Source organism: Oncorhynchus masou, chromosome 23 (genome assembly GCF_036934945.1).
Source record: "Oncorhynchus masou masou isolate Uvic2021 chromosome 23, UVic_Omas_1.1, whole genome shotgun sequence".
NCBI lineage: Eukaryota > Metazoa > Chordata > Actinopteri > Salmoniformes > Salmonidae > Oncorhynchus > Oncorhynchus masou.
In genome coordinates this window covers 42,251,059-42,266,121 of record NC_088234.1, presented here as the reverse complement: position 1 = coordinate 42,266,121, position 15,063 = coordinate 42,251,059, and the positions used below count along the sequence as shown (strand labels likewise).

Genomic DNA, 15,063 nt, shown 5'->3' with positions numbered 1-15,063 from the left:
TTATTTTTTAATTCTGCATCATATTATTGGCATTCTGCTAATGCCAGTAGTATGTATCGATTGGCCTATAAGGCTTTATGCATACATCAACAAATATTGCCTAAAACATTTCACAAACCATATTGTGAACTTGAAAACATACCGGATATGTGCTAATCAAGGTTTTAACAAATATAGGTTCATGTTGCTGCCATATTTATGGACAATTTTATTGTGCAGTATTTCCATTAATTTGCTATGTACAGGTTTGTGGATTCAATCACTTGGTCTGAATCGCTCTGCATTCCTTTCCCCACAGTAGAAAAACGACTAGGAAAAGCTGACCCTGAAAGGCAGAGATTTTGTTCATACGGGCATGCAAAAAAAAAAGTATAACATAAAAAGGGTTTTCGGTAGTCCCTCCCCATTTTGTCAGTTTCCTTCCATTTGTTGCCTAATGAACACAACCAGGTTGTCTCAGTGCTTGTGTACTGAAGGAACATAGAACACGCCATGCTGGTGTTTGACCAGCGTTGCCAGGAATATCCACACCGACAGGATGTGGTTGGGGTATGGGTGGATGTAGGTGGAGAGAGCAAACTCTGTCCCAGGGATCTCAGTGCTGTGGATTCTGGTGTTGTAGACCGCCTCGATCACTGTGCTCATGTCTTGGTATGCCATATGAATGGGGAAACCAGTCACCTAAAAACACACAGTTAATCAGTGTTTCCCCTAAAGTTTATTTGTATCTTTCTGCCGAGATGTGCTTGAAAGAACAGCGGGACAAATTCCAACGTTTATTTGTAGTCAGTAGCATTTTATGCTTTGTCTTTTGGGGTTATTTCAATTATGTAAATGATGGGCAACCCCATGCCTTTTCATATTTATTGAAAGGCGCTATTCTTTATCAGTTGGGCTACAGGTTATGCTTTTAAAGGGAAAATTATATATTGTCAATACAATTTTGATTCATTTTGGAGTAGAATATCCTTAAGTGACCTTCTCCCGCTACCTTTGCCACTGCTGCTGAAATAAATTATAGGAGAGTTAAACATTTTTTAAAATGTTTTATCTTCCCTTTTCTATCAATTTTTTTGGGGTGATATTATACCCAATAATGGTCACTGTCATTTGTCATGTAGCAAGTCTTACAACAGTATACACCTATTTTTATTCTGAAGGCCTGTGTGTTTTCTATCAAATTTATGGACAATCTCAAACATCAAACCCTCCCCATTGTACAAGAGCAGGGTTGTTCATCAGGACACACAACAGAATATTAAATAAGCTTTTTATTGGACCAGTCCAGGTAGTCCCTTCCTGTTTCAATCCATTTGGTCCATAATAAATACTATCCACTGATTCCCCTTTTCATATTAAAGAGGGTTACGGGTAGGCTTATCACCTTGTAATCCTTCATGGTGTCCAGCAGCCTGTCTATCTCTAGCGCTATTGTGTCAGAAGCTGGGTTCCTCTCAAGCTTCTGCATGACCTCCGAGAGCATGGCTGCACAGCGGGGGCTCCAGCGTGTCGGGTGGGGGCTTCTCCAGTCCATCACACAACTTTTCAGTTTCATCTCCAGCCTGTGTTGTTGAATGAAATTCATGGATGGGACAGACAAAACCATAAATGAAATTGTCCCTGCATTTTGCTCTAAGATAAAAGCAATGCATAGCCTTAAATATAGAATCCACATTAACATACCTTCTTTGAAGGTGATTGACCAGATCAATTTGAGGGGGACGGTATTTAATTTCTGTTGGCTGTAAAATTTGACCGTTAGCATTGAGCAGTTATTTATTTACTGTACATAGTTGACTCGCGTTATGTTGACTCAATATAAGTAATACGTTGTGTTCTTCAAATATGACCTAATTTCAAATATTTCCCTACTGTCACTAATTCTCAATGAGGGAAAAACCTACGGCTCTTATGTTTGGAACCGTATCTTACATTTTACGTCTCGTCTTTTAACACTACAGCAGCAAAAAAAAAAAAACCTAGGTTAGAAATACCGTTGAGGATGAGTCCGAGTTGAATCCTTTGGGGAGTAAGGGTTTCCATGTGGCGTTATTTGATACGTCAAAAGTGATGGGCATCTTTCTTGTTGGTTGGAGATGGAACCACACCTGAGAGACGCCCAGTCAGATCAATGACATTTATGGTCAATGGACACGTCACCTAAAAACTTAAGATCTAGTCAAGATAGCGGCTGGAGACGACGATCCCTTTCAGCAGTTTTTGAGCAAAACACAGCTGGTGAACGAGACTTGCATAGAATGCACACGTGATGGTATAATGATGTCGCCGTATCAATCACAGACACTGATTTGTTTTATAGGTCACAACACAGTCTCTAACATATAAAATACTAACATATAAAATAACTGGTAGAACAGTGTCACCACAATAGCATAGTAAACAGCATGGGCAGGGACAAAGAACAGCAGTTGGGAAGTGGACTTTGGGACGGAGTTATTGACTTGCCATCTGTTTTGACTAAACTCACGAACACACAATCCTGAGTGGATGACATAAATTAAACACACTGAGGGTATTCATGTCCATGGACTCCACGCTTACATTTTCACCATTGACCAGACAGTCGACAGTCTTTAGAGGACAGAAGGAGTCGTATGACTGGTAGTGCTTCCCATCTCTGGGGTTCCACAACACAAACCAAGTGTTCTCCTGAGTAAGGACATAGGCGGTCTCTCCCTGAAAAACAAAACAAAAAACAAACATGAATGCTCCTGTGTTGCCCTCCACGAATACAATTAAATACACTGCACTAAAGGTGTAGTCTATTTTCTCAGCTGACTCGCAAATACATTTATTTGGATGGGAGTGCACTGTTGTTTTATGTATACAGTGCTTTCAGAAAGTATTCACACCCCTTGACTTTTTCCACATTTTGCCGTATTACAGCCTGAATTTTAAATTGATTAAATTGAGATGGGTCACTGGCCTAAACATACAATACCCCATAATGTCAAAGTGGAATTATGTTGTTAGACTAATTAATTAGATATGAAAAGCTGAAATGTCTTGAGTCAAAGTATTCAATTTGTTACAGCAAGCCTAAATACGGTCAGGAGTAAAAATGTGCATGGGCAACCCCATGCTTCTTCAGCCCATTTATTGAAAGCCGCTATGCTGCGGTTTTGTTTGTCTTCTAGTGGAAACATTACATCCTCCCCATTGTACGAGAGCAGGATTGTGTTCATCAGGGCACACAACAGAAAATGTCTTAAACAAGTCACATATGTTGCATGGACTCTCACTGTGTGTTGAACATGATTTCTGAATGACTACATCCTCTCCGTACCCCACACATACAGTTAACTGTAAGGTCTCTCAGTCAAGCAGTGAATTTCAAATACAGATTCAACCACAGAGAGAAGGGCACTTTTCCAATGCCTAGCAAAGAAGGGTACCTATTGGTAGAAATAATAAAAAGCAGACATTGAATATCCCTTTGAGCATGGTGAAGTTATTCATTACACTTCGGATGGTGTATCAATACACCCAGTCACTACAAAGATACAGGTGTCTTTCCTAACTCAGTTGCCAGAGAGGAAGGAAACCGCTCAGGGATTTCACCATGAAGCGAAGGGTGACATTACAACAGTTGGAGTTTAATGGCTGTGATAGGAGAACTGAGGATTGATCAAAAACATTGTAATTACTGCACAATACTAACCTAAATGACAGAGTGAAAAGAATAAAACATATTCCAAAACATGCATCCTGTTTGCAATAAGGGCCTAAAGTGAAACTGCTAAGAAATTTGGTGAAGAAATTAACTTTATGTCCTGAGTACAAAGTGTTATGTTTGTTGCAAATCTTACACAACACATCCCTGAGTACCACTCTTCATATTTTCAAGCATGGTGGTAGTTGTATCATGTTCTGGGTATCCTTGTCATCGGCAAGGATGAGGTACTGCAGTTTTTTAGGATAAAAATAAACTGAATAGAGCTAACCTCAGGCAAAATCCTAGAGGAAAACCTGGTTCAGTCTGCTTTCCAACAGACACTGGGAGACAAATTCAACTTTCAGCAGGACAATAAACTAAAACACAAGCCCAAATATACACTGGAGTTGCTTACCAAGACGACATGAAATGTTCCCGAGTGGCCTAGTTACAGTTTTGACTTAAATCGGCTTGAAAATCTATGGCAAAACTTAAATGGCTGTCTAGCAATGATCAACAACCAACTTGACAGAGTTTGAATAATTGTTTTCATAATAATGAGCAAATATTGTACAAGCCAGGTGTACAAAGTTCTTAGAGACTTACCCAGAACGACTCACCACTTTAATCGCTGCCAAAGGTGATTCAAACATGTATTGACTCAGGGGGTTGAATACCTATCTAATCAATATACAGTGGGGCAAAAACGTATTTAGTCAGCCACCAATTGTGCAAGTTCCCCCACTTAAAAAGACGAGACAGGCCTGTAATTTTCATCATAGGTACACTTCAACTATGACAGACAAAATGAGAAAAAAAATCCAGAAAATCACATTGTAGAATTTATTTGCAAATTATGGTGGAAAATAAGTATTTGGTCACCCACAAACAAGCAAGATTTCTGGCTCTCACAGACCTGTAACTTCTTCTTTAAGAGGCTCCTCTGTCCTCCACTCGTTACCTGTATTAATGAACTTGTTATCAGTATAAAAGACACCTGTCCACAACCTCAAACAGTCACACTCCAAACTCCACTATGGCCAAGACCAAAGAGCTGTCAAAGGACACCAGAAACAAAATTGTAGACCTGCACCAGGCTGGGAAGACTGAATCTGCAATAGGTAAGCAGCTTGGTTTGAAGAAATCAACTGTGGGAGCAATTATTAGGAAATGGAAGACATACAAATCCACTGATAATCTCCCTCGATCTGGGGCTCCACGCAAGATCTCACCCCGTGGGGTCAAAATAATCACAAGAATGGTGAGCAAAAGTCCCAGAACCACACGGGGGGACCTAGTGAATGACCTGCAGAGAGCTGGGACCAAAGTAACAAAGCCTACCATCAGTAACACACTACGCCGCCAGGGACTCAAAACCTGCAGTGCCAGACGTGTCCCCCTGCTTAAGCCAGTGCATGTCCAGGCCCATCTGAAGTTTGCTAGAGAGCATTTGGATGATCCAGAAGAAGATTGGGAGAATGTCAGATGAAACCAAAATATAACTTTTTGGTAAAAACTCAAATCGTCGTGTTTGGAGGACAAAGAATGCTGAGTTGCATCCAAAGAACACCATACCTACTGTGAAGCATAGGGGTGGAAACATCATGCTTTGGGGCTGTTTTTTTGCAAAAGGGACCAGGACGACTGATCCATGTAAAGGAAAGAATGAATGGGGCCATGTATCGTGAGATTTTGAGTGGAAACCTCCTTCCATCAGCAAGGGCATTGAAGATGAAACGTGGCTAGGTCTTTCAGCATGACAATGATCCCAAACACACTACCCGGGCAATGAAGGAGTGGCTTCGTAAGAAGCATTTCAAGGTCCTGGAGTGGCCTAGCCAGTCTCCAGATCTCAACCCCATAGAAAATCTTTGGAGGGAGTTGTAAGTCCGTGTTGCCCAGCAACAGCCCCAAAACATCACTGCTCTAGAGGAGATCTGCATGGAGGAATGGGCCAAAATATGAGCAACAGTGTGTGAAAACCTTGTGAAGACTTACAGAAAACGTTTGACCTCTGTCATTGCCAACAAAGGGTATATAACAAAGTATTGAGATAAACTTTTGCTATTGACCAAATACTTACCAAATACTTATTTTCCACCATAATTTGCACCTACAAATTATTTTTTTTTTCCACCTACAATGTGATTTTCTTGATTTTTTCCCCTCATTTTGTCCGTCATAGTTGAAGTGTACCTATGATGAAAATTACAGGCCTCTCTCATCTTTTTAAGTGGGAGAACTTGCACAATTGCTGGCTGACTAAATACTTTTTTGCCCCACTGTATATTAGTGTTTTATTTTTCATGTTTTATTTTTTATACACATTTGTTTATTTTTCTTCCACTTTGACATTATAGAGTATTTTGTGTCGATTATTGACAAAAAACCGACAAATCCATTTTAATCCCACCTTGTAACACAACATGTGGAAAAGGTCAAGGCATGTGAATACTTTCTGAAGGCAATGTACATTAAACAGCACATGTCAATTGTTACCTCTACGACAGATGTTCCCAGGAGAAGCCACCCATTTACCGTCAGGTCATGAAAGAAGTTGCACAGCAGAACTGCCAAACTGATATGGTTTCCCATAGCCAGTTCCAAGCATTGCTATTGTGTATAGCAAAGGTGTGCAATAAAGAATGAGAAAGGCACCACTGGGTTAACAACAAGCTGGCCAAACTATGTTGATAATTACTGGTATTTTTATTGGTATTTAATATCTGCTGTACGTAAGTGATGTTTTAAGTATTGGCTCTGTGAAACAAAATGTTCATTCTACAACATGGTCTGTTTTGTTTACCTCTGAGGTGAGCCACATGTCCCCACTGTCACCAACGTCCGATGGGAAGGACAAGGTGGGAATCAGGGACACAAAAGCTGCCACCCTCTCCTGGGTTACACAGAGCAAAACATTTTTAAGAGCACAACATAGTAATCAAATAAAGGGCAACTCCACCTCTTTTCAACCTAATTTTCATTATCTCCAGCACAATACCAGTGTCAACATATGTGAAAACGGTGCAATTCAGTTTTTCTTAGGAAATAAATATACATTTAAAAAGTTCTACCCGATGACATCAAATGTTAAAACATTTCAAAAACAGATTGAGATTTGCGGAGATGTGGGGAGCAACAAAATACCCTTCCTTGGTCTAGAAACTCGTTGCAGGTTTTGAAAATCACAATTTAAAAAACAGTTTTTTATCTATCCATCCTTTGTCACAGAGAAGCATTTTTTAGGCCCTTTATTCTTAACTTTTTAACCACAGATCATAGAAACACACTGTTTTCACATATGTAGACTGGTTTGGTGCTGGAGATGATGAATATGAGGTTGAAAAGTGGTGGAATTGCCCTTTAATGTAATGCATATAAACAAATGAACTGAGTTCCATCCAAACAACTCCAAATAAGTAAAACTTCCAAAGAATGAATACAACTGTGCTTTCATTATGATTCCATGTTGTTTATATACACTGCTCAAAAAAATAAAGGGAACACTGAAACAACACAATGTAGCTCCAAGTCAATCACACTTCTGTGAAATCGAACTGTCCACTTAGGAAGCAACACTGATTGACAATACATTTCACATGCTGTTGTGCAAATGGAATAGACAACAGGTGGAAATTAGCAAGACACCCCCAATAAAGGAGTGGTTCTGCAGGTGGGGACCACAGACCACTTCTCAGTTCCTATGCTTCCTGGCTGATGTTTTGGTCACTTTTGAATGCTGGCGGTGCTTTCACTTTAGTGGTAGCATGAGACGGAGTCTACAACCCACACAAGTGGCTCAGGTAGTGCAGCTCATCCAGGATGGCACATCAATGCGAGCTGTGGCAAGAAGGTTTGCTGTGTCTGTCAGTGTACAGAGCATTGAGGCGCTACCAGGAAACAGGCCAGTACATCAGGAGATGTGGAGGAGGCCGTAGGAGGGCAACAACCCAGCAGCAGGACCGTTACATCCGCCTTTGTGCAAGGAGGAGCTGGAGGAGCACTGCCAAGCAAAATGACCTCCAGCAGGCCACAAATGTGCATGTGTCTGCTTAAACGGTCAGAAACAGACTCCATGAGGGTGGTATGAGGGCCCGACGTCCACAGGTGGGGGTTGTGCTTACAGCCCAACACCGTGCAGGACGTTTTTCATTTGCCAGAGAACACCAAGATTGGCAAATTCGCCACTGGCGCCCTGTGCTTTTCACAGATGAAAGCAGGTTCAGACTGAGCACATGTGACAGACGTGACAATCTGGAGACGCCGTGGAGAACGTTCTGCTGCCTGCAACATCCTCCAGCATGACCAGTTTGGCGGTGGGACAATCATGGTGTGAGGTGGCATCTCCATGTGCTCGCCAGAGGTAGCCTGACTGCCATTAGGTAGATGAGATCCTCAGACCCCTTGTGAGACCATATGCTGGTGCGGTTGGCCCTGGGTTCCTCCTAATGCAAGACAATGCTAGACCTCATGTGGCTAGAGTGTGTCAGCAGTTCCTGCAAGAGGAAGGCATTGATGCTATGGACTGGCCCGCCCGTTCCCCAGACCTGAATCCAATTGAGCACATCTGGGACATCATGTCTCACTCCATCCACCAACGCCACGTTGCACCACAGACTGTCCAGGAGTTGGCGGATGCTTTAGTCCAGGTCTGGGAGATCCCTCAGGAGACCATCCGCCACCTCATCAGGAGCATGCCCAGGCATTGTAGGGAGGTCATACAGGCACGTGGAGGCCACACACACTACTGAGCCTCATTTTGACTTGTTTTAAGGACATTACATCAAAGTTGGATCAGCCTGTAGTGTGGTTTTCCACTTAAATTTTGAGTGTGACTCCAAATCCAGACCTCCATGGGTTGATGCATTTGATTTCCATTGATAATATTTGTGTGATTTTGTTGTCAGCACATTCAACTATGTAAAGAAAAAAGTATTTAATAAGAATATTTCATTCATTCAGATCTAGGATGTGTTATTTTAGTGTTCCCTTAATTTTTTTGAGCAGTGTATATTTCAGACATTAACCTTATGTGATGTTATGGTCAGACCTGGGTTCAAATACTATTTTAAATCATTTGAAATACTTTCGCTAGGCTTGATTGAGGTTTTCTATAAAAGTAAAAAAACAACAACAAAAAATCCGCCCATCTGGCTCTCCAAGTAGACTAAAGCAAACACTCAGTGTTTTGAAAGGATTTCAAATAGTATTTGAACCCAGATGTAGTTATGTTGGAGCCTTACGAGAACAGACATGCTATTGTCGGGGGTGTCCAGTACAACTTCCTGTGGAGGAGGAAGTGGCTTGAAGAACCGGTGTGCCAGGACAAGCCTCCCCTCACTATTTATCACTGTGGTTATGACTCGCTTCTTCACCCGGCCTGCCGCCACCTTACACTGCTTCTCATACTCATAGGTCAAGTTCAGCAAGTCCTCATCCTCGTCTGTGGAAAACTACGCGGAGACGGATACAAACACAGAATTCTGTAGGAGCAGCAGCAGTGCATGGAAAATGGTGACTTATCATTTAGGCTAAGCAATACAAATTGGACTGATACTCACCAGCCAAAGGGGCTTCTGATCACCATACTGAGTGTGAAAAGGGCAAATAGTACATTTCCATGGATGTGTGTTCTGATGCAGTTGTACAGTTGGTTATCAATCACAGTAGTCATGACATTAAACATAAGCACTTTAAAAGAATGGATGCTGATTAATGAGTAATCATATTCCATATCGTATCGATCAATATCTTCCACAGCAAACATCTGAATCATATAACAGTTTAAGTGTTTTTAGTTGAAGGCAAAGAAGTTTTTAGAACATAGTACCTCTTTAAAATGAAACAGTATTAAACATGAAAATGATTTGCCTTTGCTGTCTGGTCATCACTCAGAGAGATGGCTGGATCCAAAGTGATGAAGACATTCATGAAACTGGTATCTCTTCTCGCGGGTATCTCTACGCCCTGGTCATTGACCATGTCTTCCCCTGTCCACATGTAGCCCAGTAGGGTCGGTGGGGTACAGATGGTCAGTTTCTCATACACCTATCAAAGAGTTGACTCTTAGATAAAAAGGTTCCAAAAAGGATTCTTTGCAGAGGGATAGGCTTCAACCAAGAAATGTTTTCATCTGAAGAACCCTTTATTTTAAATAGTGCCTGAGCATTACTCTTTACCTCAGTGTTTAAACTTTTAGTAATCGGATAAGGTAGGTGTTAGAATGTTTGAAATTGTACCTATATAGGAATATTTGTGCATGTTTCTTGTACCTTTAATAATTTTACATATACAACACTGGCATAGTTGATGTCTTTGGAAAACAGAAAGGAAAATGCTCATGCTCCCAGGTGATAACAGTTCGACCCTTAAGTCTTCATCAGGCATCCATATCCCAGGTGGGGGTGGAAGGTCCTATATATAGGGGCAGTACTCACTTCCTGAAACACAAGGTAATTTTTTTTCTTTCTTAAACATCCCACACGTATGGTTTTTAAAACACCTACAAACATGAGAGATATTGTGGTTAAATCTGATTACACACCAGAGAAAAGGGAAACGTTTTTGGACAAGGTTCCAGAGGGTAATTACAAATATGGCCAATGTACTCAATGTAGCTTAACATACAAATGTAACTCATTTACCCACCCCCCACAGGACAAAGATTTAAGATCAAGGGCTTCATTACCTGCATGTCCACCAATGTTATTTACATGTTGACATTTCCTTGTGGTCTGTCTTACATAGGGAAAACCCATAGAAGCCTTAAGACACAGATCAGTGAGCACCGCAGCAATATACAAAACAGATGAGACAAAAAATCTGGTGGCTGCTCATTTTGTACAAGCTGGACATCCTATTAGTTCTCTGAGATACATTGGAATAGAAATGGTCAAGATGTCACAAGGGGAGGGGACATTGAGAGGAAACTTCTTCAGATTGGATCCACAGGCTAAACACACTGTCTCCTCTTGGCCTTAATGAGGAGTTTGACTTGAGACTGTTTTTATAGTTTCAATAAGTCTGAATTGTGTTTTTTTTTTAAAATCCTAATTGAATATTGTATGTATTTTACTATAAATATTGATCACATTCTGTGTGTATGATCATATAAATTTGATACATTGAATGTAATATTGTGAAACTATGTTATACATTTTTTACCTCCTGTTTCAGGAAGTGATGTCACTGAGTACTGCCGCTATATATAGGACCTTACACCCCCAACTGGGATATGGATGCCTGATGAAGAGCTAAGGGTCAAACCGTTGTAAATAAATATCACCTGGGAGCATGAGCGGCAGTGTGCAGCGTTTTCCTTTCTGTTTTCCACGAGTTTGCCTAAAATTCTAACATCTGTGGAAAGTACCTGAATGTGCGTATGTTCTTCAGTTTTTATAGTTCATATCTTTGCCATGATTTCTGTCTTCTGCGATTTATTCATTTACATTTTTGGTTACTACATGATTCCATATGTGTTATTTCATAGTTTTGATGTCTTCACTATTATTCTACAATGTAGAAAATAGTAAAAATAAAGACAAACACTGGAATGAGTAGGTGTGTCCAAATTGTTTGACTGGTACTGTATGCAATCTATTGTCATAAAGAATGTAATAGTAAAGCTGGTGGAACCATTCGTAGAAGGTTCTAGTAAGAACCCTTCAAAGATAAAAGGGTTCTTGGTAGAACCCTTCATAGAGGGTTCTAGGAAGAACCTTTAGATGATAAAAGGGTTCTTTGTAGAACCACTTATAAAGGGTTCTAGGAAGAGCCCTTCATGGAGGGTTCTAAGTAGAACCATTTACAGAGAGCTCTATGAAGTACCCTTTATAGAGGGTTCTGGGTAGAACCCTCTGCAAAGGATTCTACCTAGCACCAAAAAGGGTTCCCATATGGAGACAAGCCAAAGAACCCTATATGGTTCTACTTAGCACCTCTTTTCTACGATCGCAGAGAAGACAATCTTAAGAGTGTTAATTGTCTACAAGGCAACCGTACATACAAAGACATGTTCACATACAGCAAGCAACCACAGCAACTCCCCGACATTACTAGGCCAAGTTGGACAAAGCCGACAGGCTTTAAATCCTTTTATCCGACTTTGTGCACCACCTGAACGTGTGTGCGCGTGCGCAGAGCCGTACCTTGGATTGCTGCAGCAGAGATCTGAAGGGTAAGGTGACCGAGCCCAGCCACTGTCTGCCAGAGAACACCTGGCTTCCACAGCCTCTCAGAGAACTGCTCTGGGGTTCACACAGGTGAGATAAAAGATGAAAGAAAAAAAAGAGAGTAAGGGAGGGATGGCAATGGGACAGACAGAATGTTGATTTCCAGTTCACCCTGCGATTTGAAGTGGCCTTTGAATAGTGCTTGTACTTTCATGGTTGAGGCTTGCAGTACCTCAATGACTTGAAAGGACATCTCATCAAACACATTGATGACAATGTCGTCTTGTACTTTGGAAAGGCCCGCGTGGCTATAATCACCCCCTAAGGATCTGAGAGAACATTACATTTGACATCTATGAAATGTGATTTTGTTAGCACGAACAGTACAGTCACATGTGTAAGGATGCACAGTGTTGACTTGTGGAGCCAGTTGGAGATGGAATGAACAGTGAATTAGGAGAGTAGCGGGTGTCATACTTAAACTCCAGGGTGAACTCTTCCCTCCAACATGGGTTGGGTCCCTGCTCTACGCTGCTCTCATATGTTGTCTCTTGAAACCTAACCTCCACGAAGGGCTGAACCTGAGGCTGGCACAACCATGGGACAAAACTCAACCTACTGTGCCTGTTATGAACCTACATAACCACATTGTTATATACAGTACGCCATGTCAACGGCCTATACGGCAATAACAAAAAAAGGAAAATAAGTTCATGTTCGTAGTCCGGTAGTATCTGACTGTCAATCGTGCAATTTGAATTCTGTTTCAATATTCTATATACGTCGATCACGTCTCCGTCTGTGATCTTTTAGCACCAAATATGTGCTACCTCTACCATTTTACCTGTAGGACAGCCTTTTCTGAGCTGCTTTTCATGTTGTGTCTGCTGCTGCTCGACAGACCACAGCAGGAGCCTCTTGCCTGGATCTCCCTTGAAGGTACACAAAAACACAACTCATTAGATCTGCTTCCACACAGATGGAACTGCGTTGTCAAGGAAATAGAAAGCAGTGTCTATTTTTGATGGTGTTCCCTATGAGGGTGGTTGTCACGTGGGGAGGAGATTCAGTCAAAAGGTTTTAATCTTTGCTAGAATTGGATAAGAGGACCATTGCATAACGCATTGTACAGTACAGTAAGAATTCTATTAGGATAGCTGCAGGCATGAGAAGCTGAAGTATCTGTTGTTAAGGCAAGTTGCCAACTGTATTGTAGATATAGCGAATATGTTCAGCTAATAGTACAAGTAGTATTGGGTTGGGTGTACTGTAAAGTGATGATAGTAGAAGTAGAGGTATTTGTTATAGGAATGGCATAGGTTTGACGTTAGAAGCTGTAGTAGTTGTAAAAGTAGTAGGATGGGTAGAACTTGGATCAATACTTGAGGAAAGCCTCCTGGCGAACAGGCAGGCCCTGGGCATTGTTGATGGCAACATGGATCCTCAGGTCCCCGTCTGAGAGGGAGCAGGTAGGAATGATCTTCCTCTTCACGCGCTGAGGCTGGAGAGGTCGCTTAAGTCTGAACACGTCCCAGTTGAACTCCCTGATGGGGTGGAGAGTGTTAGCCTGGAATTCAAATGGATATGCTCCATTTCAATGGTGAAACAAAGCATATCAGTTTGGATTCCAGGCTAGGACGCTAGAAGTGTCAGAGGAAAACATAGAGACGTATCATCGTGTAGCCTAGAGGTTAGAGCGCTGTGCCAGTAACCCGAAAGGTTGCTAGTTCGAATCCCAGAACTGACAATGTGTAAAAATCGGTCGATGTGCCTTTGAGTAAGGTACTTAATCCTTATTGCTCCAGGGTTGCTGTTGAATGCCAGACCCTGGCTGTAAAGACCCTGCTTTCCAAGGATGTCTCAGGGAGAATGGGATACGCAAAAAAACACATTGAAATAGAACAAATATAAGCACTCACTAAATGATTATCATTATGAATGAAATTTCGCAGAGGCCTCAAAAGCTAAAAATACTTTTAGATTTCTTTATGACATATGGTTTATGGGCTGTAAAGCAACACCATTTGTATGTGGAGAAGTGTTAAGGAGAAAATGAGTCTTGACACTCACATCACTGTATCTGCCTCGTGGTACTCAGTGACTATATCAGAGAACTTGTACTTCCTCTTGATGTTCAACAGTTTTTCTCTTGCCAAATTCAGCGCCTAAAAAAACAATTACAGGTCCCGTGACAATCGAAAATGACATGTCAGTATTGCTACTCGTTCGCACATGTTCATATATCAAAACGGATCATATGACTAAGCTGTGAACACAGACATACGCAATAAAATTCAATCTGACTCCAGGTGACAGAATCTAGGGACGGAATAAGAGTACCTTTTGGATGTAGTGTATAGAGCGTGCTCTCTGCATTGTGATAGGGTCTTCATCCATAAGGACAGATTTGGGAATGCACCATAATCCTGGGAAACAACAAAGCAACAAAAATCCACTTTTGTTAAAAACAATTCAACCACAAAATGATTGCAGGACGAGAGTAAAGTATGTACCTGTATGAAACTATTTATGAAACAAATCCAAAACGTTGCAGAATATAGGGATGAGGAAGTAGTCTACTCTAGTCCCACAGATTTGTTTATGCTGTGTATAGCCAAGCATTGGCATGACAATGACCATGCTGGAGGAATTGGCAAAACAGCACAAACTAATCTGGAACCAGGCTATATGGGAAGGGCATTACAGCGAACATTGCTTCAGAAATGTCTCTGTCGTGGAGAGGGACGGGTTTGGAGGGGCTGACGTCCACAGCATGAGAGCTCCGCAGCTGCAGGAGACCAAAGCGACTGGACTTCTCCAGCTGTTCCTCAGTGGTGAAGTCAAACTCCTCCTCCAGGGCATGCAGGCGGAAGTGACCCGTGGCTCTGTCTCTCTGCTCACAGGCCTCCTATTGGTCAAACAATACGAAACGCTACTTCAAACGTCCACTTCAAACCAAGTGCTCCGGGCAAGCTTTCATGTTTCAGCCCTCTAGCTGTTTCCTGATTCGAATCCATGGCAACCACGGAGTTTTTGTATCAACAACACATCCATGGGTTTATTTTGGTAGAATACAAGTGGAGGTTCTGAGTCTACGGTGTTAACACTCACCCTAAGGAGTTCTGTGAGTTCTGTGTTAGAAGGGTGGTTGGGGTCAAACTGAAGGTCCCTGATCCATTCAAGCCTACTTGCATTGGGACTGCTGGCCATGGGTCT

General features: G+C 41.6%; 1 protein-coding gene across 1 annotated transcript; it reads right to left on the bottom strand.

Moving 5' to 3' along the window:
- Positions 1 to 178: 178 nt before the first annotated feature.
- Positions 179 to 6,689, bottom strand: LOC135510106 (protein CC2D2B-like). The gene is made up of 8 exons (XM_064930893.1): positions 6,678 to 6,689; positions 6,483 to 6,572; positions 6,176 to 6,289; positions 2,563 to 2,697; positions 1,995 to 2,108; positions 1,684 to 1,742; positions 1,385 to 1,562; positions 179 to 681 (listed from the first exon to the last, which is right to left on the bottom strand). The coding sequence occupies exons 1-8, from the start codon at positions 6,687 to 6,689 to the stop codon at positions 457 to 459; spliced, it is 927 nt and encodes a 308-aa protein (XP_064786965.1). The 3' UTR covers positions 179 to 456.
- Between the last annotated feature and the right edge of the window lie 8,374 nt (positions 6,690 to 15,063).